At 57.4% G+C, this 26,794-nt stretch overlaps 1 protein-coding gene across 1 annotated transcript; it reads left to right on the top strand.

The window, feature by feature from the left end:
* The first annotated feature begins 1,765 nt into the window (after window positions 1-1,765).
* On the top strand, window positions 1,766-25,405 carry Litaf (lipopolysaccharide induced TNF factor). The gene is made up of 4 exons (XM_047533791.1): window positions 1,766-1,838; window positions 19,259-19,483; window positions 21,204-21,360; window positions 24,025-25,405. The coding sequence occupies exons 2-4, from the start codon at window positions 19,264-19,266 to the stop codon at window positions 24,131-24,133; spliced, it is 486 nt and encodes a 161-aa protein (XP_047389747.1). The 5' UTR covers window positions 1,766-1,838; window positions 19,259-19,263; the 3' UTR covers window positions 24,134-25,405.
* The last annotated feature ends 1,389 nt before the right edge of the window (window positions 25,406-26,794 follow it).

The raw sequence follows: 26,794 nt of genomic DNA on the forward strand, positions 1-26,794 counted from the left end.
TGTGAACTTTAGAGAAACCAGAAGTGAATGATAAGCTTAAGAAAGTCCCGTGCGACACTGGGGACATGTCACAAGTCTGTGACATTGAGGGTCTCCTTTACCAAGCAGGCCTTACCTGAGGCCTGCCTCTGCCCAAGCGCACCCCGTTTCAGCTCGTTTGGCAGCTGCAGAAACAGAGGCTTTGGTCATGACCAGAGCCAGGACAGGGAGCCCAGACCTGGGGACAGGGTGGGGATGCACTACCCTGGCCAGCCTCGGGCCTCCTGGGCTCAGTTTCTCCATCCTCAGCAGAAGTCAGCGGTCCAAGTCTTCTTCTCCCTGGAGAACAAATTTTGTGATGTGTGGGGAACAGTTTTGGAAACGCAAAGGTGTTGTGGAAACATTAGTTTCCAGATTTGTTTGTTAATGGGTAACAAAGACCAGTCCGTGGAGGATGCTTCTGGCAACTGGATTCCTTTGAAGACTGGTTTTTTTAAACTAGCAGTTTGTGTTTGTGTCTGAAACATAAGAAAACAGGAAAAACAAACAAGGAAAATCCTGATTCTATCACCTGGAAACAACTATTTATAGCATTCTTGAGAAAGTTTTCAAACTTTCTCCTTTTTCTTCCCTGAGGTGTGTTTGTGATTTCCTCTTCTTGACAAGACACCTATTCTAGGATCTTTTGTGGTGCTGGAGATTGAACCCAGGGCCTTACCGTGTGGGAGGCAGGCACACTACCAACTAAGCTATATCCCCAGCCCTTGTTTCTATGTTTTTTGGGGAAGCCTGTTTTCCTCTCTGGACTGCGTAGTCCTCTGGCGCTGGTGGGAAGCTGGTGGCCCACTGCTTCTGTGGTTCCCACGGGGGCAGACGCTGAAACAGGTGCGACTGACTTCCAGGGTTTTCAGTGATGGACTGAGAAAGGACTAGAGTGGGGTCACCGGCCTCCCAGAGGCTCCACAAAGAAGTGAGGCAGCCCAAAGCTTCCTCCTCCCTTAAGCATGCCAAGCCAGGCGAGCACACAAACGCACAGACACTGGGCCACATCCTCAGCCCCCACCAGAGGTTCTACTGAATACTCTGGGCCAAACTCTACCCGCACCGGCCGTCAATTCTGAGATATTATGAGACAGGTACTGTAATCACGCCCATTTTCCAGCCGGGGGGAATTGAGCCCAGAGAGGGCAACTTGCCCTAAGGCCCAGGGATTGTCTGTACAGAACTGCGTTATAGGGAGAGGAGCCGCTCCGCTGGGGCAGGGAGCGCCCGGGCGCGCGGCCTCGGACTGAGGTTGGTGGTGCGCGGTCTGCAGGTGCAGGAATGTCAGGGTCCGGGGAGCGTGAGGCGGGATCCGGGTGTCAGGGACACCGGGCGGGGACTCGCTTCGGGGCAGAATCGGACAGGGGGGACACCAGGACCCGCGAGTGGGGGTCTCCGAGGTCCGCGCGAGGGCATCTGGGGTGCAACCGGGGGCGTTCCAGGCGTGCCAGCGGGATTGGTTGGGACTGGGGGTGTCCCCCGGGCAGTGGGCTATCGGAGGGTTCGGGGAAGGAACCCGTGGCCTCCGGCTGGACCGCAGGTGCGGGCAGGGGCGCGGGGTGCACCCAGGTGCGGAGAGCGGTGGGAGGGACCACCAGGCCTGCAGCTGTGCGACGCCCCCAGCAAGTGCTGCTCCAGCCTGCAGCCGAGGCTGCAGAAGTCGGAAGCCGGGCGGGACCGGGTCCCGCCCCGCGCTCAGCCCCGCCCCGCCGCCCCGGCCCCGCCCCGTGCGCAGCCCCGCCCCCGCCCGCGCGCCCTCCTCGCCGCCGACCGCGCGGCACTCAGACCTCCGAGCTCCACAGGCGGTGCTGGCGGCGGTGAGTGCGGCGCGGCGGGGAGCGCGGGGCGCGGGGCAGCGGTCCGGGGCGGGGTCCGCGCGGCGGCAGCACCTGCCGGGAGCACCGGGGCGCCGCGCGCTCGGCGGGCGGCTGCCCGAGGGTCGCGGGGCGGGTGGCGGGATCGAGGGGCTCGGGGGCGCGGGGTCTGGTCCCCCCGCGATGGCCCGGGGCGTGCCCCGAGCTGGGTCCGGCCCTGCGCCCCGGCGCGGCGCGCGGTGGGGTCGCCCGCCGCCCCCAGATGGCGCGCCCTGCCGCCCGCGGTGTCCGCCTCCCCGAGAGGAAGCCCCGGGGCTTTTCAGGAAAAGGCGCGATTCGCGCTGGCGGTGCGGACCTCAGCGGTGGGATTTCCAGAGCGATCCCGGGGTCGCAGAAAGGAAAAGCAGACAAACAGAACCCGACGAGGTTCCCACGCCCCTGGACTCGCAGGGACCGGCTTCCGTGTCTGTGCAGTGGCTCCACGCAGGCTCGGGACCGCCCTCGGCCGCGGGCCGGCCGGGAACTGCGCGCACCCGGAGTGGCCGGTGTTCCCGGGCGAGACCCCTCCTTGCTGGGCCGAGGTGGGCACTTCGTGAGCGCAGGGGGCTCTTGAGTCGCGCCCGCGCTGTCCACCGCCGAGGGGTAGATGCTGGTGGGACAGGCGGGGCGCAGGTCGTCAAGTTACGCAGCTGTCGTCCCCTCCCCTCCGGTTTCCCGGTCAGCATTGGTCAGGGTAGTTGGTGTTCTACCCGCAGCTCCTAAGGGTCGGAGAGGAGGTGGTGGGGACATGGGAGGACCGTGTTTCAGGATCAGGCCAGTTGGACCTTCCCTGGTCTTCTGACTTCCTCCTTTTCTGGATAATGGAGCTGATGTCATTGACTGATGGATTCAACTGTGGTGGTTGAGAAATCCAGTTTCTGGAAGTCACCGGGCCTTCTGAGCTCCCCCAGCCTTCCCAAAGAGGGATACATCCTTCCTGTTGGCGGGGAGCTGGAGCTGGATCAAGGCTTCCTGGAACCCAGGTTGGGTCCTTTTTAGTGAAGTTATGATATGCATGAATGCAGCCTGGCCGCCTCTGCCCTCCACCCTGCACCCAGCCTTCTCGGTGGTGTTTTTAAAACAGGACCAACCTGGTGCCTGATGATGGAAGGGTGGTATATGGAATGACTCCAGTGTTTGGCTTTATCAGCTGGATCAGGATCCAGAAGGCATTTGACTGCCCTATCTGGCATGGGTGACACCCAGACTTCCCTCACCAGCTCCTGGACTGTCATCTACAAGCGGGCCCAGCTCTCTAAGAAATGTTTCTGGTAGTTCTACAGTGGGAGAGGCCCATCTTCCCTCTTTCCTGTTACTTGAAGACATTAATAATGGATGCTTTCATTCATATTGGAGAAAGTATCCTTGTTGTAATGTTTTCATGGATTAAGTGACTCAGATGGATCGAAGATGTAAGATGAGTTTCTTAAGACTCTAAGATACGAGGTTGAGGTAATTCCCTGTGTTTGGCAAGTACATTTCCTGTTCTTCCTTTAGTCGCTTTTATGAGCTGCCTATGGGGAAATAAAAAGGGCTACATAAATAGGACCCCTGGAAAGGGTGCAGAAGAAATGACTCCTGGGTCTGAAGGGCCACAGCAAGAAGCAGGCGCACACTGCAGAGTCCAGGGCCTCCGAGCGCCCTGTACCTCTGGGGAGAACTGGAGAGGAAAGGAGGGAGCTCCTGGGTTAGGGGAAGCTCGTTGGTTAGGGGAAGTTTCTTCATCGTGGGTCTGAGCACAGGTGGACTTGGTTCGAACAAGCAGAAGTCTCAGCAGAGCCGAAGAGGAGCTGCAGACAAGCCCAGGGACAAGGACAGTAAAAGGAGAACCCTCAGAGAGGAAGGAGCTGGGAGCCATTTCCAGCCTAAATTAATTTTCAAGATGGACAGCGCCTGCCCTGCTGCCAGTAATCCAATCGTCCCCTGCCCCGAGGAATGAATGATGCCTCTTGGACAGTATGTGCTGCTTCTGGGGACTTTGGGTTCTACTCTGAAGACGAGGCTCCCCCAGAGCCCCAGCCAGGGTGCAGAGAAAGGAATCCCCAGGAGGAAGTCCCCAGAGTCTTGGCACAGTGACTTATCCTCTGTTTGCTTTTGCTTTTACGGCCCTGAAGGTGCCCGGGGAGCCAGGTGGCCTGTTTCAAGTAGACAGATGTCCTTCATTCTGTTCCTTGAGCCCATGTGTGTTTTGATGTTTCTGGAGCCCATTTGGCCACCCATTGGTATTGACTTGCTGCAGAATTGTTATTTGAGGTCAAGAGGCACTTTGCTGGGTGGTCATAATTTCGCTTTCTTGTTTGAGCTGGAGTTGATTGACACTGGACAGAGGCCACAGCATCTTTGGAGCTAATGAAGTTGGTTCCTGGCTGCAGGTCCCTTCAGGAGAAGAATTCTCGTCGCTTTGGGTTTGTAGGAGCAGCAAGGTGTGGCCCCTTCTCCCTGTCATAAGGGTCACAGCCAACACTCTGTGACAGAAGACAAGTTAGAGAAAAGCATAACAGAGTTATGGGATCAAAATTTTACGTGACAAAGGAGGATTCTGAAATCAAAAACCAAAGACCCAGGGGAAACTGTTCATTTTTGTGCTTACATCTGAGGAGAGATGGACAGACAGCCTTGGAGAATCGAGTCTAGGCAGGAGGGTCTTATCATCTCTGGCATCTCATCTCCCATCTGGGAGGTGGGGGATTCTTCTCTGGCCAGCTCTTTGCAGGTGGGGAAGGTGAGAGTGGTGTCTTAGGTCCTGTGGCTGGCTTTGTGACAGGGATCTGGTTTCTCTGACCCACCTTGGGGGCCCACCCGGTGTGGGGGGAGGTGGAGAAGGGAGAACTGGACCGGGAAGTGAGAGACTGTGCAGCTGAGGCCCTTCCGGTGTCCTTCAGGCCAAAGTCCACAGCATACCAAGCACCACGCCCCAGGGTGTGGCTTTCTGTGCCCCAGCAGCTTTAAGGCATGGGCAGAAGAGGGGCAGTGTTATAGAGGGTGTCTGGGTGGTGGCGAGTCCCTGCTCACTCTCCCTGTGGGGAGTTCATTCATCAGGATCCAGAGCCTGAAGCTTTGGAGAGAATGATGATGGAGAATTTAAGCTATTTAGCTCCAGGAGTTTTAGAATGAAAGTATTCTCGGGTAGAGAACTTCATGTTGACCAGCCCTATCCTTGAGTCCAGCGAGATTGTTCATAGATGGGTGTGTGTGTGGGTGTGTGTGTGTGTGTGTTAGTAGAGATTAAACCCAGGGGTGCTCTACCACCGAGCTACATTTCCAGCCCGTTTTATTTTGAGACAGGTTGGCCTCAAACTTGTAGTCCTCCTGCCTCAGCCTCCTGAGACCCTGGAATGACCGGCCCGCCACTCTAGGGCCCGGGCTTCATATACTGATGTTTTCAAAAAAACTTACATTTAAACTCGGGAGGCTGAGGCAGGAGATTGGCAAGTTCCAGGCCTGGGCAACTTTGCGAGACCTCGTCTCAAAAGAAAATGAGAACAGATTGAGGAAGTGGCTCAGTGGTCCAGCGGGTGCCTGGCGTGCGTGAACCCTGCGTGCGGGAACAGTTTAAAAATATTTCAGAAAGAGCAGAAGATAGAGGGAAATCAGGCCCATGCTCACCACGTGCATGGAAGGGGCACCGCCCCCTTACTGGGTGGCTTCTGCCTTTTGTCTCCAGGCTGGTTTTCCCTGTAACCGTACCAGGGTTCGCAGGATCGGTACCCGATGCAGGCTGACTCACGTTTCATCAGAAGCCATTATTTACATGCAGACAGGGGATGTGGTTTCACCAAGAATCCAGCGGGAAACGGCCCGTGGATTGTAGGGAGCAGTGCCCTCCCCACCCCCATGGCACTGATTTCCAGTCCACAAATCAGAGTAATTTGTAGTTAGGCCGCGTTTGAGCCTGGCTTTAAGCTCGTGGTAACTTAATCTTTGACGGTGGAACACGGCCCTGCAGAAACGCACCCATCAGAAGACGGATTTGCAAATATGCCCCTGAGCTATTTCACTGTGAGCCTCTATGCTGAATTTGAATTAGTTTAGGGTCAGATAAGCCGACTTGCAATTTCTCTTCCTTCCCCACCCCCGAGAAGGCTGGAGGTGGCTGGAGGTCCCTTCCCCTTTGTCTGTGTCCTTCCGCTTTTCCTTTAGGGTTGGAGAAGCCACATCCACTCCCTGGACCTTTCCCGGGACCCTATGCAGGTTAAATTCCATTACTTATGACAGAGTGTTGCAGGGATCTCTGTGTTTTCAAGATTCTTGGCCAGTGGCCCTCAGTTTAAGAATTTTAAACACTTGGATTTCATTGCTGCACAATATGGAGAGTGCCCAAGGCTCGTCCTAGTCCAGATCCACTGGGCACATTGTTGTAAAGAACGTGTTTCCCTCTGATCCTGAAAGACCAGACCTTGGTGGCCTCCCCAGCCGTTTCTCCTCCTTGTTTACAAACGAGGCCGTTTTCCCCAGACCGGACCGCTTGCCTGGGGCTGCCTGGGGGTGTCCTCCTTGTGCCCCAGGCCTCCCTCTCCTCCAGGGGTCGTATCTGTCATCTGCATATTCATGGGGTTTCTTTTCTGGGGCCTGGGGAATGGCCCGGGAGTGGAATTGAATCATTCTTTTTCTTTCTGGAAGAATTGATCTTAGAGGATTAAGTTGGTGGTTAAAAAGCTGCTTTATTTCCCCAAAGGCCTTGGCCTTTTTGTGTGTTGATCTGATACCTAAATCTGGAAGGCTGCGGAGCCTGTATTTATAGAAGCATTTACCACCCACATGTGGCCAAAACTACTTTGTGGGGGTTTTGAAATCTACATCCTAAAGGCAGGACTGAGGGCTTGTGGGGATCGGAAATGTGGAAATGTCTGCAGCTTTGGAGGGGCCTTGGAAACCTTGTCCTGCTGAAATTCTGAGTTTTCTGTTTTTTCCTTTTTCGTTTTTCACCTCCCCAATTATCAATGTTAGAATCCTTCCCTTCCTCCCCCAACTTAAAATATATATATATATATATATATATTTTTTTTTTTTTTAATTGAGTTTGAATGCGTTTGGGTGGGAGCTACCTATTCTAGTTCACCTGATTTGTTTCCTGTACTTATAAATGTGATCTCGGAGATTTTCAAACTTTTATTTATTTATTTGGCACTGGAGATTTAACGGGGGGGGGGGGCTCTTATCATTAAGCTACATCCCCAGCCCTTATAAATTTTTTATTTTGAGACAGGGCCTCACTCAGTTGCTGATGCTGGCCTCGAGCTTTCAATCCTCCTGCCTCAGCCTCCTGTGTTGCTGGGATCACAGTTGTACACCACCATGCCCAACAACAAACTTTTAACGTTGGAACAATTTTCACTTTGCAGACGTACAGTGAATATGGGGAGAGGTCCCTCGTGCCCCCACCCACTCCCCATTGCTAACATCTGTTTTTCTGTGCCAGGATCCTATCTGTGGCACCACAGGGCTTCAGTTGTCTCCCAGTTTCTGTGACTCTCCTTGTTTTTCATGACCTTGACAGTTTGTGGAGTACTGATGAGGGATGTCCCTTAAATTCAGGTTGACTCTTTTTTTTTCGCTTTTGGTACCGGGGATTACAGACAGGGGTGCTCTACCACTAAGCCACATCTCCAGCCCTTTTTATTTTTTATTTTGAGACAGTCTTGCTAAGTGGCTCAGGGCCTTGCTAAATGACTGAGGCTGGCCTTTAATTTGCAATCCTCCTGCCTCAGCCTCCTGAGCCGCTTGCCCCACTGTGCCCAGCTGTCTGCTCCTTTTTCTCATGATTACTCTGGGGTTGTGAGTGCCAGGGATAAAGACCAGGTGGAGTGCCCCTCCCCCCCACACCATGAGAGGGGACAGGATGAGGCTCACATGACATAAGTGGGGACTTTGCCTTCATGGCAGGGGTGAGGTGGCCTTGGCCAACTTCTCCGTCATAGTGTGCCTCCTGTTCATAGGTGATTTGCTTGCCTGGTTTCAGAAGAAGGAGGGAAAGATCAAGTTCCGCCTGCTGGAGGGCTGGGCACATAGATGATCTGGAATTTGTCTTTCAGGAAGGATTGTCTTTTTTCCTCTATTAAAAAAATAGACACTTGTTCTTTCCTTTTTTTTTTTTTTTTTTTTTTTTTTGCGCTGGGCCTTGAACCCAGGGCCTTGTGCCTGCTAAGCAAGCGCCTCCATCACTGAGCTGCATCCTCAGCCCCTACAACACACACTTCTCAGGAGCTTGCAGGAGGAACATCCCTGTGCACATGGGATGTGGACGTCATGTGGGCACCTGGAGCCTCAGCTCTGCTGGGAAGTTCGGCGTGCCTGACTTTCCCGAGGCCCCGGGGGAATCCAGACCAGCCGCCCTTCCCGGAGGAGGGAAATGTCCTGTTGGGGAAACCATCTGTCTTGCGCAGGAAGCAATTGGGACGCCAGAGGAGGCCCGGAGCTGGGGAGTGGGCGTGGCCCGGGCGCGGTGGGCGGGGCCCGGGCGCGGTGGGCGGGGCCTGCCTCCCAGAGCTCCCCTCCCGCCGGGTCTGGCCAAGGGCAAAGCTCTTTGCCTTCCTTCTCAAACTGCAGCAGTTGACAGCCGGCGGGCACGTGGAATCTGGCCAGGGCCGGGAAGGCAGCTCCCAAGGAGGGCAGATGTTTATCCTGGGCGCTGCGCCCTGACTTGTTTACCTCGGGCACAGGAGGCACCCGCCAGAGGAGGCAGGAGGTGGGGGCGCGCCTGCTCCCTCTTCCAGGGTTGGAGGCTGTGCCCTAAGCGGCATCCGGCGAACCAGCAGGGGAGGAAGTCTGCAGATTGGCCATGAGCACGAAGTAGCCCTCCCAGCAGCCGCCGCAGATCTAGATGCTCATGTGACCTCTGGGGTTAGGGTAGGCAACTTAGGGGAGATCGTGAGCCTGGAGAACAGGTGACAGCCTGTGACCAAGCCCTTCTGCAGGTGGTGTTGACCTTTGGTCCTCTGTCCTGCATCTCCTTGATGATGAGGTTCCTGGGCAGGGGCCCTGGGACATTGAGTGTTTCTGGAGACTCCAGCAGAGAGCCTCTCCCTGTGCCTCCAGGGAGACAGTAGGCAGGAGGCAGTTGGAGAGGCCCTGGGTCTCTTCTGAGCCTCAGCACTAACTCTTAGTTTCCATGGAGTTTTTACCCACCTGGCTCTGCTGGGGTCCAAGTCCTCGGAGGCTGTGTAGCAGCAGGTTGGGGCGGGGTTGACCCTGGCTCCTGGGTGGACTTTGATAGCCAGGGACCAGCACAGACCACAAATGCAGATCCAGCTCCTCCCTCCCCGCACTGCTCTCTCCTGTCTCTCCCTCCCTCCCCTCTCTCTCTCCCCTCCAGACTCTAAGAAAGCAGAGAGAATATGGGATTGATTTTAGGAGAAGGTCAGAAGCTTTTGGGGCAGCGTCTAAGGGACTGTGGCTGGAGGAGCAGCCCGGCGGTGTGAGCCTGGGGCCTGGTGCTGTGGACCCCGGGGAGGCACCCGGCGGAGGGCCTGGCCTCTGATGTGTGTTTCCGCGGCTGGCCGGAGCTGTTGGGTGGCTTTGCTGTGGGTGGTTTCTCCGGGTATTCTGGGTTTGGAGGCTTATCCCCTTCTTGACAGAGCTGCATGCTTTTTGGGGGGTTTTCAAGTTGCTCTTAAGCTGCTGGTTCTTGGGCCAGACCAGAATCCTGCCTGGGGTCTGCCTAGGCTCCCGGCCTGGTGCGCACCTGGGAGGACCCCGCCCTCTGGGCCCCAGGGGGCCTCCGTCAGGGCTCCCTGCCTCCACTCCTCTTAGGAACTGGCTCAGCTTCCCCTGGGTGGCTACTTCCAGGCCTTCCCGTTGGCTCACTGCTTCCCGCTCGGGCCCTTAGTCCATCCAGGGAGGCCCTCTTGTCCCCATCTCTGGCCTGTCTCGCCTTTGCTGGGAGGTGAAAGTGGACAGTGGCACAAAGTGTGAGGAGAAGAGCCTCGTGGTGATGACAGGATGTGGTTAGGGCAGATTCGGGGTGCTGGAGTCAGGGTGGTGGAACACGCGCCTTCTTGCCCCATAGAACGGTCGCCCTCTCTGTCCCCAGGGGCTGGGTTCCAGGACCCTCAGGTACACAGATCCACTGACGTTCAAGTCCCTTACGTAAAGTGGTGTGGCCCTGCATGGTGGCACACGCCCGTCATCCTAGCTCTTCAGGAGGCTGAGGCAGGAGGGTGGCAAGTTCGAGGCCAGCCTGGGCAGCTTAGTAAGACCCTATCTCAAAATTAAAAAATAAAAAGGACCAGGGGCCCGGGAGGCTGAGGCAGGAGGATCGCAGGTTCAAAGCCAGCCTCAGCAACTTAGTGAGACCCTAAGCAACTCAGCAAGACCCCGTCTATAAATACAGGATGTGGCTCAGTGGTAGGGCACCCCTGGATTCGTACCCAGTCCTGGAAAAAATAAATCGAATGGCATCGTGTTTATTTATAACCTACGCAGTCCTCCTGTGCTCTCTGGATCGTCTGGATCGCTAGGGATGAGGCAGGCTGTGACAGCCGATACGGGAGACCCTCGGGAGAGTCCCGCGCTGCGCTCCGTGGGGAGTAATGACCAGAATAGCCTGAACACATTTAGCACTGATTTTTTTTTTCCAAATATTTTCAGCCCAGGGTTGGTTGAATCTGCGGATGTGCTATGGAAGGCCAGCTGTAATTAGAAGCTCTAATCACTCTGCAAACAGGGAGGGACCCAGACCAGGTGCGGGCAGGGACAGAAGACAGTCATGGGACAAAGGGCTCTGATGACCTCACTTTCACCAGGGACAGGAAGGACGCAAGAGGGAGGCGGGGGAGGCAGAGAGGGTTTGGGGCAGACTTTTCACATGAAGAGAAAGGTGGGCGTTTTTGTTGGCTTGTGATGTCCCCATGGTGAGCGAGGATCTGGAGTGGGGAGTGTCAGGCCCCCATCTCAGCCCCCTCCCTGTCCCCACCGCCACCCCGCACTGTCCTTGCCTTCAGGGAAGCGTGAGGTGACACAGGTGGTGCGGTTACAGACACGGTCCTGGCTTTTGCACGTGATGGCCCTTCTTGGATGTGCCTGTCCTTCTGCACGTAAAACCACTCGTCTTCATTCTGTTCTGGTGGCCGCTCAGCTCTTCCTTGTGCGTGGGGCCAGCTGACCGGCCCCAGGGCTGTGGAGGGACAGTTGCTTCCAGCCTCCTGTTATCAGCAGGGTGCCCCGGGGCTCGGCTGTGTGTCGCTTCCCGGCCTTGGGGTCATCCTGGGTCTGGATTGCTGGGTGTGGTTGTGGATTTCAGAATAGTCTTGAATTTATAGGAAAGTTGTAAGATTAAAATGAGTACAGAAAGTTCTCTGTAACCGTAGTCTTTTCTCCTACACTGGGGTTGGACCCAGGGGGACTCTACCAGTGAGCCACATTAGAGACGGGGTCTTGGCTGAGCTGCTAGGCTGCCCTTGAACTTGTGGTCCTCTGCCTCGGCCTCTGGAGTAGCTGGATTCCAGGCGTGCACCACCCTGCCCTCCACCAGACAGTAGGGACACAGACAAACTGAGTGCCTGCTGCGTGGCGGTGGGGTGGTGGTCTGTGCGGGGGTCTTCGCTTGGTCTCCCTGTGCCTCTGGGTTTTCCTCTGCTTCCTCGTGAGCAGCGACAGCTGTGCTTTTCTAGCCACGCCCACACCCCGCGCCTGGGCACATCCCTCTCACTGCAACCCTCCGAGGTGTGAATACTGTCGTTGGCCCATTTTCCAGATTAGGAAAACGGAGGCCCAGAGAAGCCTGGCAGTTCACCCAGTTTGCACAGCCTGGAAGGGGCCGCTTGGATCTGAGTGGAGGAGGCGTGGCCCTGGGGCTGCCTCAGGTTCTGCCCTCTTAACTTCCTCTTGACCCCTTCAGGGGTGAAAGGGGTCCCTGCCCCATCACATTCTTCCACATCCTCAGCTGCCTTTGGGAGGACAGCAGCCAGGCCTCTGGGCCCTGGCTCTTTGTCCCCTTCCCCGTGGGCCCTGCCTGCCGCTGGCCATGCCATCAGAGGGAGCCGCGAGGAGAGGGGGCCGAGCCTCCTCGGACCGGCCCCCAGTTCCAGGGGAGGGGTACAGACAGGCCCCTGGCTGGCCTGCTGGGATGTCCCCATGGGTCACGTCCCTTTGGCCCTCCCTCATCGAGTCCCAGGAGGAGACAGGGCCGTGCCCTGGGGGCCGTTGGGGTCTGTTCTGCTGCTCTTGCTCGGCCGCCCTTGTCCCTCGCCAGGGGCAGGAAGTGGCCGCGCTCTTCTCCTTTCTCTTTCACATGACTGGACCCGGAGCGGGCATGGCCGTGGGCAGAGCTGGAGGGACAGCCGGTCTGGAGGCTTGGAGCCGGGCTTGGCTTCCTTCCTGATTTGATCTGCTCCCGCCCCCCCTTTCGAGGCCTTCCTGGCTCCGTCCCTGCCCGGAGCCACTGCCACCTGCGGGGCAGCCTCACACCCGCTGGAGTCCGGGAGGGGAGCCTTCCAGTCTCAGCCTCTTCTCTCTTTTTTCAGTGCTGGGTTTGGACCCAGGGTGCTCAGCCACTCAGCCTCACCAAGTTGCTGAGGCTGGCCTTGAACGTACAGTCCTCCTGCCTCAGCCTCCAGAATCACCGAGCTCACAGGCGTGCGCCGCTGTGCCAGCTCACGTAGCGACTTCGCTTCTGGAGCGTCTTGGCCACGCTGTGGCGTTTGGCCTGTGGGTCCTCACAGTGCCCGTGGCTGAGCTGAGGCCCCCTCTCTCCAGGCTCGTCGTTACATAAACATCTTCCCTTAAAAACTTGGTTTCCTCAGACTCCTGGTGGGGGTTCCGGGATCAGCCTGGGTGAACCAGGCAGTCTGGCCGCGGGCACCGCACCTGGACCTGGGCACTCCGTGGAGAGATGGAGTGACTGCTCCGTGGGCCCGAGCGAGCCTCTGCGGGGAGAAGACCTGGCAGCTGGGTAGAGCGGAGAGGCGGGGCTGGCCTGAGCCGCCAGGAGGGAGGTGGACACGGGGTGGAGAAGACAGTGAGCCGGGACGCGTTTGGGGATGTCTGAGCAGCGGGGCTGACGCAGCGTACGAGGGAGGCGAGTGAGCGGGGAGTGGGTGCTGAGGACCCCTGCAAACCAGGACGGCGCCACGCTGAAGGGCAGGCTCGGCTCCTGGGCTTAGCCTTGGGGACCTGGGTGGGCAGCGCAGGCTGTGGCCAGGCTGCAGGCTCCAGTCGAGGCTGGCCTGGGCTGGAGACCCGGGAATCCAGCACCGCCGTTTTATTTGTTTTTGTTTGAGGTAAAATTCAGCCTATATAAAATTAGCCATTTCGAAGGACCTGGCTGGGGGCACGTGTGGCACCGTGCGCTGTCACCTCCGTCTGGCTGCAGACGTTGCCCTCACCCCGTCCCCCAGCCTGCCCTGCCGTCCAGCCGTGCGGGGGCGCTTCCCCTGGGTCGGGCCTTCCGCGAGGTGGAGGTGGACCGCACGCTGGGAGGCCCTGGTGCCCGAGTCCCTCCTGCACCACAGGCCTTGAGGGTCTCCCAGAAAGGCCTGGAGCCCGAGGGGCCAGTGAAGAGCCGGAGGCTGGCCACCTCCGGGCTTCCCGAAGCCGGGGTGTTCCTTTCAGTTCGGGATTTGAGGCAGAACAGTGACCGAGGTGGCTGCAGGTTTGGTTCCACAAACTGGGAAGGGACCACCCTGTGCGCAGGCCTCAGCGGGGGCTCCCAGAGCTCGCGCCGGACCTGGAATGACCCTCCCACCGGCCGCTTAGGGGGCGTGTCGTCACCTTCCCCCAGTGCTGGAGATTGGCTCAGGGCCTGGGCTCTTGCCACTGAGCTCTACCCCAGCCCTGGACTGGTTCCTTTGTTTGGTACCAGGGATTGAGCCCGGGGCTGGGGGGTTTAACCACTGAGTCACATCCCAGCCCTTTTAATTTCATTGAGAGACAGGGTCTCACTAAGTTACGAAGGGCCTCACTAAGTTGCTGAGACTGACTGGAACTCTCCATCCTCCTGCCTCAGCCTCCTGAGCTGCTGGGATTCCAGGTGGCACCACTGTGCCCAACTAGGCTGAATTTTTTTTTTCAATTCTTTTGGATCTTTATCTATTTATTTTATGTGGTGCTGAGAATTGAACCCAGTGCCTCACACACGCCAGGCAAGCGCTGTACCACTGAGCCACACCCCAACCTATAAGCTAAATTCTTTAGAAACAGATTTGTGTCTGAGAGTGAGTCCTTTTGTGGAGTTTATTTCTACGTCCAAGTTTTTCGTATCAGTGTACATCAGTCTCGATTCAGGGTTCTAGAGAGTGCTGGGCCCGATGACACGACTTCTCTCCAGGATTTCCAGGGCGTCTGCCTCTTCTGTCAATAGGAGTACTAAAAAGCCAAGACCAGCCGGGTGCAGTGGCACATGCCTGTAATCCCAGCCATTTGGGAGGCTGAGGCAGGAGGATCTCAAGTTTGAGGCCAGCCTTGGCAACTTAGTGAGACCCTGTGTCAAAATAAAAAGGGGTAGGTGGTGGAGTCCCCAGGACCATAAAGTAAATCAGTAAATAAATAAACTGATGAAGGGCTGGGGCTGGGGGCGGGGATGTAGCTCGTGGGCGAGCGCTTGGCTAGTATGCACAGACCCTGGGTTCAGTCCCCAGGAGGGCTGCCCTTGGGTGGCAGGGGCCCCACGGCCTTTGGTTGAAGCAGGTGGCCCAGCCCCAGGAGGCTGCTTCCATATGCAGCTCCAGGGTCTGGAGGGGGACCCTGACCTCCCCTTCATGGTGTCCTCCAGCTTGAGCAGGAGGAGCTGGTGAGCGTCCTCCCTCTTCAGAGAGGTGCGCCACGGTGAACGGCAAAGCGCTCTGACCAAGTGGTCGCCTGCACTTTGGAGCTCTCTTGGTTCCATCGCACGAGAGCCTGCAGGGCAGCCGCTCCTGTGCCGAGTCTGGGGCTGGAGATCTGAGGCTTCCTTCAGCATCCCTTTGCCTTTTGGAGTCCTATCTGGGCGGCAGCTTGTGCAGTTAGGCTGCTCACTGTCTGGATGGCCCAGGCTGGAGGGCACTTTGATGAGGCCTGTGAGCTCCAGAGTCTGGTGACATGGGTCCAAGTCCAGCCTTTTCTCTTCTGTGTGACTTTGGACAAAAAGCTTTCCCTCTCTGAGCCCCAGTTAATTGAGATGGGTATATCAAGTCCTGTCTCGGTGACTCACGTGTGGTGAATCCCAGAGCCCCTTATGGTAAAGTAGGAGCCCCCCAGGTTTCATTTGAGTGCACCTGTGGATCCAGGTGGGCTAGAGAGAAGGTCAGTAGCGTAGGAGATTCGCTCAGGCCGGAAGCTGTGGGATCACAACAGGCGCCCAGTAGGGTTTAGGGAAGCGGGAGCAGGGCTGGTGACCTGGAGGGTGGCTCCTGGCTGTGACCCAAGGTGTGACCCAGAGACAGAGTGGACGTGGATGGAGCCAGCCCCAGCTGTGCTTGGCCCCAGCACTGCAGAGGGGCCGTCCCTGCTGTCCTTGTAGACTGGTGAGGTTGTCGAGGAAGACCAGAGTGGCCTGGAGAAGAGTGTCCAGCCGTGAGGGCCACCGGACAGCGTCCACGGAAGGTCAAGACGAATGCAGGAGAGAGGAGCCTCAGCAGGGACCCCGGGCGGGGGCGACATGGACGCCTTCTTAACGCGGCGTGTGGCTGTGCAGAATTCGGCTCTCCCCAGCAAACCTTGTGTCTTAGTGTTCCATTTCTCTGTCGGGCAGAAATCAAATCAGGTTGATGAATTAAATTTGAATATAATTTGATTTTCTCCTTGGACGGGCGGCTGGAACTCAGGGCCGAGGGTCTGCTGGGACCAGGATCCGGCGAGCCGCTGACCCACTCGCGGAGGCTCCCGTGGGGCTGGGCGGGCCTGGCCGTCACCAGCACAGCAGTGCCCTTCCTCGAGCAGACGGTGGACTTGGAATGTGGGAGACTTGGCCTAGGAGGACCTCGGCGTTGCAAGGTGGGGTCTGCAGACGAGAAGGGGGCCAGGCAGTCGCTAGGGCAAGGTCCAGTCCTCGGGGTCACAGGCCTCTTCCACGTCTGCAGGCGGCGGTCCCCCGGCCCCTAACCTCTGGGCCTAATGCAGCGCCCAGACGCGGCCCCGGGTCAGAAGGTGCCGGGGCGGTGGGAGCAACCCCGCCAAGCGCAGGCCCGTCCAGGCAGCCGCCCGGGTCACAGGCCCGTGGCCACGGCTCTCGTCCCTCTGGTGCCATGGTCCATATTTAAAAAATAGACTTGGAATGTCTGTTCCCAAATTTGGAAATGGATGATGAGAGTGGTTCCGAAATGGTGTAAACAGAAACCCCAACCCTTCCTGTTTCCTCCACGACCTGGGGAGGGTGGGAAGGCTGCCGGACTCCGACGACAAAAACTCTGACGACAAAGTCACACAACTGGGGAGGGCACTCTGGCTTGCTCCCAGTAACCATGGCAACCTGGGCTCTGCCCAACTTGACCAGTGTGGTGACCGCCCTGCCACCCGGAGCCACCAAAGGGATTCTGCAGGGCTGCACAGGCATGTGGCAGAGCTGTGGCTTTTGCTGGGCTCGGAAATGCTCCCCGTGGTTTCCAGTCTGTCCTGAAGAGGGACAGGAAGTGCCCTCTGTGGTTTCCAGTCTGTCCTGAAGAGGGACAGGAAGTGTTCTCCGTGGTTTCCAGTCTGTCCTGAAGAGGGACAGGAAGTGTTCTCCGTGGTTTCCCGTCTGTCCTGAAGAGGGACAGGAAGTGTTCTCCGTGGTTTCCCGTCTGTCCTGAAGAGGGACAGGAAGTGTTCTCCGTGGTTTCCCGTCTGTCCTGAAGAGGGACAGGAAGTGCCGCCCGTGGTTTCCAGTCTGTCCTGAAGAGGGACAGGCATTAGATCCACCGCGTAGGATCGCAGCTCTGGGCCTGAGCTTGGGCCCTGGAGCTTTGGGTGTTGACGGTGGTGATGGCAGTGTGCCCGGTGTGGGGGTGGAGAGGGTGAGAGGTGGCCTCCGTCCCCCGGGGGGAACAGGCCCAGCGCCCAGCGCCCTTTCCCAGCCGCGGGGCCTGAGGGGAGGAAGCTGTGGAATTTATTGAGAACACTTTGGAGCCAGCTGCCGCTGGGTGGCTTTTCTCTGCCTCGCTGGCCGTCGCTCTTTCTTCCAGAGTTATGCGTTTATGTGGCTGTTTGCAAAAGCCGAGCTGCAAAAGCCGAGATCTCGATGAGCCAGAAGATGAGCTGGACAAAGGTGGCCCAGCCAGCGCCGGGGTCACTCTCCAGGCAGGAGGCCCAGCCCTGTCTCCACGGGTCCTGTGTGTCACCTTTGACAGACACCGCGGGCTGGCCGCCTCCTCCTGGAGGCCTGGCCGCCTGCAGGCCCTGTGGAGTCAGGCCCTGGCAGTTCGACCCGCCCAACCTGGGACCCGTCCCCTCCCCGCCTCGCCGCAGCCCACGGCGCTATTCCGGGGCCTTATCTGCTCTTGTGATTTTCTCCATGACTCAGTCTTTGTCGGTCACGTGGGCTGGCGTGGGTCTGCCTTCCTGAAACAGCGGTGTGGTGGTGCTGCGGCCACCTGGAGCCAGGCCAGCAAGTCTGGGGATGTGCTGGGGCTGGTGCCCTGTGCTCCCGCCTTCTGTTTCCTGTGTTGGAGGAGGCCAGCCTCACCACTTGACAGCCGATCACATGTTTAAGCCAGGAGTGGTTTTCACAGCCGCCTCTTGTGATCTTGTGAGATCCCTTCTGCCCTCCTGCTGAGTCTTCCTCTGGTGGGGGGGCGCTGTGGTATTCTACAGCCTTCCATGGCTCCCATTGCTCATAGCATTTTTGTGCAACAGAAACAGAAGGTGACATTATTTTAAGTTTTTTAATAGCTGCTTTGTGAAAAGCATAAAGAAACAGTGAAATTAACAATCTGTTTTACAGACCTCCATATATCTAAACTAAGATCATTTCAACCCAGAGCCAGTATAAAAATTATTGTTGTTGGGTATTGAACCCACAGGCACTTTACCACTGAACTACTTCCCTAGCCCTTTCTATGTTTTATTTTGGGACTGGGTCTCACTGAGTTGCCCAGGCTGACCTTGAACTTGCAATCCTCCTGCCTCAGCTTCCCCAAGTCACTGGACTACAACAAGTTATTAATGAGATATTGTACATTAATTTGTTCGTGTGAAGCTTCAAAATCCAGGGTGGATTTTACATGGACGTCCTATCTCAAATTGGATGTTGGCTTTTTACCCCAAACATCTTGACCTGTTCTCAGAACTCACCAAATTTATTGTTGAAAAACGAGATTCACATACCCAGGTTGTTCCAGACGTGGGTAAAAAGCTTCCCAGGGAGTGAGTTGCGATGGTTTGGTCTGGTGGGTCCTGTCCCACTGAGCTACATCCCCACGCCCAGCTTTTAAATTTAAATTGCTCCACGTTTGGGGCACCGGGCAGCCTTCCTGGGGCAGCTGCCACCGTACCAGGCAGCGCAGCCGGAGACCAGGCCCGTCCTCGCAGCAGGCCCTGGAGGAGCCGCAGGGTCCCTCCAAGGATGCTCCCTTCTCCCGGCGGCCAGGCCGCTGCTCCTGGGCGTCTGCATTCTCTTCTGCGGGGAGAGGCGCAGGCCTGCCCGGCCCCGCACCCAGGCTGGCCGCCCTGCGCTCCGTCTCCCGGGACAGGTCTGAATGGCTCTTGTAACACGGCGCCCTGGGCCCTGCCCGGCTGGAAAGCCAGCCTCACAGAGGACGGCACTGTGTCCCGCCCCAGCTGCCCGACGGCCGCCGAGCACCAGCGTCAGACAGGAACGTGCCCTGGTGCGGCTAGTTCTAGGCGGGCAGCGGCTCTGCGGGGAGGGAAGCCTGTCCTTTGCCCTCACAGAAGAAAACGTGTGCCCAGCTGCCCCGGGGCTCACTGCTGCGTGGACCTGCCGAGCACGTGTCCCTTGAAAACAGCTCCGGGCACGGGGCACCGGCACCGCTTGCGTCTGCAGAAGCCAGCCGGGTGGCCGGCCCCCGGTGCAGAAGGAGCAGGACCAGCCGCAGGGACCCCCCACCACTCTCTTCTAGACTCTTCTCCTGCTGCCCGCGGTGGGCACCCTCCTGAGCTCCAGCCCGCGGGCTCCTATCGCCTGAGCTTTGCCTGCGGGGCACCGGGCACTGCGGGGCGGCCGGGCTTCTGCTCCGCAGTCCTCTCGGGAAGAGTCTGGTTGGTGTTCCCAGGGCTTTGTCGCTTCCGTCCCCTGAAACAGTGCGTTAAGAAGAGATGCCAAGTGCGGAATGCGACGTCACAGCGAGGTCTGAACAGGAAGCTCAGGTCCGTGGGTGGCTCTCAGGCATGACTTTGCGTTTACCCCCGGAAGCCCATCGAGAGCGTGGCTCTTGAAGGGACGGTGCTCCTCTGCTCTCGGACAAGGCGGACAGGTGGCTGCTTCACAGCAGGCGAGACGGCATTTGAATTTCTTACCTGGTGTCCTGTTTGTGTTTTAGGTAAAATGTCGGTTCCAGGACCCTACCAGGCAGCCCCAGGGCCTTCCTCGGCGCCAACCGCACCCCCGACCTACGAAGAGACGGTGGCCGTTAACAGTTACTACCCGACACCTCCGGCGCCTGTGCCCGGGCCAACCACGGGGCTGGTGACCGGCCCGGATGGGAAGGGCATGCATCCTCCTTCGTATTACACCCAGCCAGTGCCCGTGCCCAACGCCAACGCAAGTATGCACGGCCTGGGGTGCTCCTGCTGTCCTAGCCCTCCACCCGTCTGGGCTGGGAATCGGGGGACCAGAGTAGCAGCTGCCAGGAGCCCGGGTGAAGGGCAGGGTGACTTCGTCCCCGACCCTGAAACGTCACATGTGGTGCTTCAGATCCCATGTTGCTGAGCCCCGTGGAGTTTTGTTTTTTTCTGTGCCGGGCACTGAACCCAGGGGCGCTTACCACTGAGCCACACCCCAGCTGTTTTATTTTTCGTTTAGAGGCAGGGTCTCACAGTTGCTTAGGGCCTCACTAAGATGCTGAGGCTGGCTTTGAACTCGTAACCCTCCTGCCTCAGCCTCCCGAGCCGCTGGGACTAGGGCCCGGGAGTTTTCCATAAGAAAGCACAGGCGCACCACGACCTGCCCTTATCATCCGCCCCTGGACTCCATCAGAAGTCTGTGAGGCCAGCCCTGGTGGCACATGTCAGCAATCCCAGCCACTCAGGAGACAGGCACAAAGATCGCAAGTTTGAGGCCAGCCTCAGCAGCTTAGAGAGGCCCCATCTCAAGAGCAAAAGGGCTGCAGGTGTTGCTCAGTGGTGGTGCGCTGTGGGTTCCATCCCCAGTACCAAAAAAAGGGGCCTGCGTGGAAAGAGTGGGTGTTGTGTTGGTGGGGCGCCGACCCAAGCGGTGGGAGGCTGTTCTAATGTGAGCAGTTCAGTGGTTTTAGCATCTGCACAGTTGGGCATCGTCCACACTGCCTGATTCCAGAACAGTCCCGCCTCCCAAAGGAGAAGGCCCAGCACAACCTCTTCCCCTCCCCCTCCCCCTCCCCCAGCAACCTGCAGTTCTCCATGGGGATTCTCTGGACCGGGGGTTTGAGGACCTGATCCGGCCCAGCCAGAGGCCACTGCCGGAGCGCATGGTCTTTCCCCACCTCCTGTGTGGAGGGCTTGAGAGCCCCTCCAGTGAAAGCCCTAGCAAGCTGCCTGTTTCCTCCACTAACCTTTTCGTGGTGCCGGAGATTGAACTGGGGGCCTCAGGCAAGCTGAGCAAGTGCCTTACCCTGAGCCCCCTCCCCAGCCCTTGCCACTTTTTATTTTGAGACAGGGTCTTGCCAAGTTACTTAGGGTCTCTCTAAGTTGAGGCTGACCTAGAACTTGTGATCCTCCTGCCTCAGCCTCCTGAGTCTTTGGGATTGCAGGTGTGCTGTCTTTTTCTTTTACTGTGAAAGCCACATGACTAATATCCTTGACCATTTTAGAAGACAGCTCTGTGGCGTCAGGTCCATTCAGAGTTGTGTGGCCATCACAACCATCCGTCTCCAGGACTGTTCCATCTCCCCAAACTGAAACGCGCCCCCTTAGACACTAACGTCCACTGCCCTCCAACGGGCCCTGGCAATGGTCATGCCACTTTCAGTCTCTGAATTTGACTACTCTGGGGACCTCCTGTGAGTAGAATCGCAGGATGTTTTCTCGTGGCCGGCTCGGTCCACCCTGCTTGATGTCCTGGAGGTCATCCACGTTGTGACCAGCGAGTGTGGGAGCCCCCTTTTCTAATCTGATACCCCACCGTGTGGACAGACCACGCTTAGCTGGTCCCATCATATGTGGACAGAATCCCGCGCCCTGGGTGGTGCTGGGCGGTGGGGGGCGTGGCCATCAGAGCCCCGCCCCTGGGCGTGGCCGCCTGCGTCCGGCCTCCTTGCTCTGTGGGTCAGCCCAGGTCTCTCCCCGCAGTTGCCGTGCAGACCGTCTACGTGCAGCAGCCTGTCTCCTTCTTCGACCGTCCGATCCAGATGTGCTGCCCATCCTGCAACAAGATGATCGTGACCCAGCTGTCCTACAACGCCGGCGCCCTCACCTGGCTCTGCTGCGGCAGCCTGTGCCTGCTGGGGTGAGTCACTGCAGTGCGCCGGACCTCGGGGGCTGGGGGCTGGCCTGGGTGCTGTAGGACTTTTTTTCTTGTGGCTCTGGGGATGGAACCCAGGGCCAGGCCGTGCCTGGCAAGCCTCTTCCTCTGAGCTGCACCCACCCCCTGCGGGAGGTGGAGCAGCATCCCTGGCCTCTACCCACTGGAGGCCTGGAGCTCCCTCCCTGCCCCCCGGTGCAGAACCACGGCTCCCGCGTCTGCGCACCTGCGCGCTGGGCCTGGCCTTCCTCCCGGCCCTGCCCAGACGGTCCCAGCAGGTAGGGCCGAGCCCAGCAGCCGCTGCTCACATCTGGTAGGGCGATGCCCTTAGGGGTTTCTAATTCTTCTAGAATTTCATGACCCACATAATAATGTTTGCTTGACTCTGAAGCTTTAAACAGTCTATACATTAACACACTTTATAGTCATCTCTTCAAAACTTCTTATCCCTTTATGACCTCGAGTACTTTTCCCCACTGCCTCTACAGGGGATTATATAAATATTATGTCTGCGCCAAGGGTATTATATTTAAAGAGATCATAGTTTCTGTTCTTGGGGAGAAATTTGAGGAAACACGATTGAATCCCCCACCCCGGCAGGTAATGGTAGCCTTGCTCCTGGCCACGTGATCTGCTTGGAAAACTGCGGCTCCCATGACTTTTCCTTGAAGGAAAGCGTGTGGGAGTTTCTTTGCAGGAGCCTCTGCTCTTGGGAAACTGACATGTCCCTGTGCGTCTGCTCCTGACGCTAGGGCAGGAAGGAACAGTATTTCTCTTCCTTATTTCAAAGAGGATCTCACAGCCCCAGAGAGCTTATTCCCTCCCTCGAGGTGGTGCCTGTTGGGGAGAAGGGAGACTAGCCCGTTCGCGCATCCCGACCCGTCTTACCCGCTGGCCCTGCCGTTGCCTGTTGGTTTCCCTCCCTGGACAGAAAATGCTAAATAAATCCCATCACCTTTGGGTATTTATGTTAAAATGGAAATTTTGCCAGGCGCAGTGGCGCATCCCTGTGACCCCAGCCGCTCTGGAGGCTGAGGCAGGTGGGCCACAAGTTCAAGGCCAGTTCAAGCAACTTCGCGAGGTCTTAAGCTGTTTAAAAAATGTTAAGGACTGGGGATATAGCTCAGTGGTAAAGCTCCCTTGGGTCTGATACCAGTACCAAAACCAAACCAAAACCCCTAAAACAAAAACAAACCTGAAATTCCATCTCTAAAAATAGGGAGACAGAATAAAAATGAAGAATGCAAGTCTGATCTGGCTTTCCCTCGAGACAGCCTTTCTGTTCCTCCCTCCGTTTTCTCACATGTGGTAGAGCAGGCTCGGACCCCCTCGCAACAGCTGTGTGACAGTGGCGAGTGGCTTTGCCTCTCTGTGCTCGGCTTCCCCATCTGTAAGCTTGGGTGCTGAGGGTGAAGTCGGTGAGCCTGTGCGCTCTGTTCCTGGATTGGCGCTTGCGCTTTGAGATGTGCATTGGCCTCGCCCCTGAGTGGCTCTCAGGCACCAGGAGGAAGCGTCTTCCCCGAGTTTCCTCTGGAACATTTCTAGATGCTGCTTTCTGTGAACCAGTGCCTTCCCGCCAGACGTTGGATTTTATCTACATTTTTGGTGATAAAAACTGTCACTCTGCCTTCTGCCTCTGAATGTGACCACCTCGTTGTCCTCGGGCAGACGGCAGTGACAGCCGTGGTTCCAGGCCGTAGGAGGTTCCTGCCTTCGTGTGCAGATGGTGGTCACTTCGACTGGGTGGTCACTTAGACGGGGTGGTCACTTAGTTTGGGTCCTGGTTCGGTCGCTTCCCTAGGCAATTTTCTTGCTTCAGAGCCAGTTGAGTAGCTGGGTGTCACGGAGTTGGCCTGTAGTGCCAGTACCTTGGGAGGCTGAGGCAGGAGGTTCACAAGTTCAAGGCCAGCTCAGCAGTTTAACAAGACCTTGAGCAACTTAGTAAGACCCTGTCTCAAAACAGAATATAAAAAGGGCTGGGATGTGGCTCAGTGGCAGAGCACCCCTGGGTTTGAGCCCTAGTACCACAAACAAACAAAAAATCCGCAGCTCACACCTGTGTCTTTTCACCCCCCCCAAAATTACCAACCCCCAGTCTGAGAGTTTTGAACGATACTGAATGACCCCAGATTTGAAAGTACACCCGGGGGGGCCTCAGCTTTGCTTGATGGAGTCTCCTAGGCTGCCCCAGCAGACCTGGTGGTTTAAACAGAAATTTATTCCGTCCAATCCTGGAGGCCCAAAGTCCAGAGCCAAGACGGCAATAGGGCCTCCAGTCACTCTGGGGGAAGAGCTGTCCTCGTCTCTGCCCATTGCTAGAGGCCCAGGTGCTCCTGGCTGCGACTGTCCACTCCAGGCTCTGCCTCCACGGTTGGCGTCTGGCCTCTGTGTGGCCTTTCTTAGCTAAGTTGCTGAGACTGGTCTCAAACTTGCGGTCCTCCTGCCTCAGCCTCCGGAGTGGTCAGCAGGCCCCACTGGCCTTCCCTCTTCTGAGGACGCCCATCACTGGGTTGGGGCCACTCGGGTGGTCCAGTGATCCCACCTCCAGTGCCTCTTCTCCGTGTTCCCAGGTCCCCAGGTCAGGACACCGCACCACCCACCCTGCTGCGGCTGATGACAGCTCCTGTGTGGCCCCTTTTGTCTTCCCAGGTGTGTGGCCGGCTGCTGCTTCATCCCCTTCTGCGTGGACGCCCTGCAGGATGTGGACCACTACTGTCCCAACTGCAAAGCCCTCCTGGGCACCTACAAGCGCTTGTAGGACTTGGAGCCGGAGGGAGCGAGCCGCGCTGCGGGAAGCCCCCGGGAGAGCCGCCTCTCCGAGGGACCCACCTTCGAGTCTTCTTTTGGGGGGAAAACGTCACAAAAGTCACAGACCTCCAAGCCCCGGAAACTGCTGCTTGGAATCTGCACAGGACATGCAAAGACGCTGACCTTGGGTGCTGCCGGCCCCAGGGTTTCCCGCCACCCGTGACCCCAGGTCGTCCCGAATGGCTGTGATCGTTGCCCAGCTGAAAACCTGGTGATCTGCCACCGGCCGGCTCCTCCTGCCTCAGTGGCCTTCCTGGTGGTGGCTCCACTCCGAAGCCGCCGCCTGCCTTCTCTGATCGCCCTGCCCCGCTGTGCGGAGCCAGCCCGCAGCCCGTCTGCCCACCCGCCTCCTCCCACCCCCGTGACACAGATCTGCCTTACGACTTTACGGGCTTGGCTTTTAGGTTCTGTAACCGCAGACTCCTTTAGCAATCGAGCTCACTTTAATTTCTTGATGTCTTTTTTAAAGTGCAAGGAAGGGCCATTCACACCCAGCAGACACACCCGCGAGGCCACACTCGCAAAGTAAGAGAAAGAGGGGCCGGTGGCTGCCCCGGCCTCGTTTCTCGTGCCAGATCCTTAGCAACACTTTACATGAAGGGATTTTCTTTCTTTTTTTCTCCTCATGGAGTAATTTAACGGTATTAACAGTTTTCATGGCCTCTCTGGTCTTCAGACACCTTCGAACCTCGTTATGAAGGGAGGGTTTATAGAACCATCTTCTATAACTGTGATGGGGATTGTTCTCCCATTTGCCAGAGGGGGTGCCCGCTGTCTTCTGAGACAGGGTCTCCCTGTGACGCCCGGGCTGGCCTTGAACTCCTGGGCTCGGGCCGTCCTCCTGCCTCACCTCCCGAGTATGGGGACCTCGGGTGCTCACCGCTGTGCTTGGTATGAACAGAAAAAGAAGTGGATACTTCCATCCACCGCCTTTACACGGCCTCTTGTCTCAGGAGCCCCTGCAAGTGGGGTCCCCTCTGGAGTTCCGGGTGGTACAGGAAGTCCTCCTTGGTCAGGTCCAGATGCAGAGACCCAGCCGAGGCCTGGAGCGAAAATCTGTATATTGGTTGAAAAATTAGAGTCATGATCATTGATCCTGTTGCTCCATCTGATGTTCTGAACTTGCCAGTAATTGTGTTCTGCAGTAATAATGGATGCCACACGATACTTTTGGTGTTCTCTGCTTTTTTGAAAAAATAAAGTCTTTGGTTCCTTGGGTGAACTGCTGAGCGGTTCTTCTGGTGTGGAGAAAAGCCTCGCGTCGTGCTTCCAGGCGCTGCCACAGAGCACCTTTGTCTGCTCTGTAAGGGTCGGAGAATCCTTCGCAATGCAAACCCGAGCCTGGCCGGGCGTCCCGGTGCCGGTGTCGGGTGGAGTGGCTGCACCAATGGCAGCAAGCGGCGGCCCTCGAGTTCTCAAAACATGCACGCAAGAGAGCCGCCCGCATTCATTCTCCAACAAAACCTGCTTTGTTCATTGATCCGGGTGGTTGTGGGGCACTGGGGGGTGGGTGTGGGACCTGCCAGCGCGGCCTGCCGCCCCCTCTCCCGCTGGGTCCGTAGTTTCATCCTGGAAGGTGCAGGAAAAGGCGTGGCTTACGTTGTCATTTAAACCCTAATTTATGGTCTTGCAAAATTGCTGCTTACCGTGCGGAGTTTCCCTTGAGTTTGACAAAGTTCCAGGCGATGCAGCGTGGCGGTTGTCCTGGGCGGGGCATGAGTGATCTCAAGCTGCTCTTCATTACGGATGCAGAGTCCTGAAGACAGCCCTGCTCCAGGGACCGCCCATCCCAGTCAGGCGGGGGTCTCAGGTCACGCCCGGAGCACCAAGCATGCGTCAAGCATGCGTCGGGCCTTGCATTTTATTGCTCGGAGTACGGAATTCGTTACCTATTTGGGGGGAATTAAAATGCTCTCCCATCCTGCCTTGGTTTGTTGGGGACTTTGAGCTTAGTCTGGTGCACACACCGGTCACTGTCAAGCAAAGGGCTTTCGAGCTGCCTACTTGGACCTGGAAGAGGAATTTTGCCATTCCCTCCACAAGTGGCTGCGGGCGACACAAACTGTCCATCCACCGGGACCTGGAAGAAGGTCGACGTGTGCCTCGTTAACAAAGCTGTTGAGCTGTGCTGTCTGCTTCTGCCAGCTTCAGGCACAGGACGGAGCCCTTCTGACACGGAGTGGCTTCCCAGTTGCCACCCGGGACGCTCCTTTGGGTTGCTGAACTCTTTGTAAATGTAGCTTCATGCCCACGGAGGTCGGCCTCCGTGTTCTCCCCAGCGAAGGCCTGGCGTGTCCGGGATGCTGGGAGCCGCCTCCGACATTCTGGGCTCGGGGTGCGTGAGGAGGAAATGTAGACGCCGGAATTTCACTTGCAGAATTCCCATCTGCGCTTTGGACCCTCAGCAAGGTGCTCTGCGGCCTCCGTGCCTGGAGCTTCCCGTGAGCCCTCTGTTTTACAGACACACAAAGGAACTGGAGGTAGGGCCAGCGAGGGCCGTGAGGAGGCCAGGAGTAGTTTCGGGGTTTTGATTTGTTGGTTTAATCTAAGAATTTTAAAGGGATGAGATTTAGAGCAATTAAAAAGAAACCAGTTCACAGCCAAGTGAACA

The sequence above is a fragment of the Sciurus carolinensis genome, chromosome 18 (genome assembly GCF_902686445.1).
Source record: "Sciurus carolinensis chromosome 18, mSciCar1.2, whole genome shotgun sequence".
In the NCBI taxonomy this organism is placed as follows: Eukaryota; Metazoa; Chordata; class Mammalia; order Rodentia; family Sciuridae; genus Sciurus; species Sciurus carolinensis.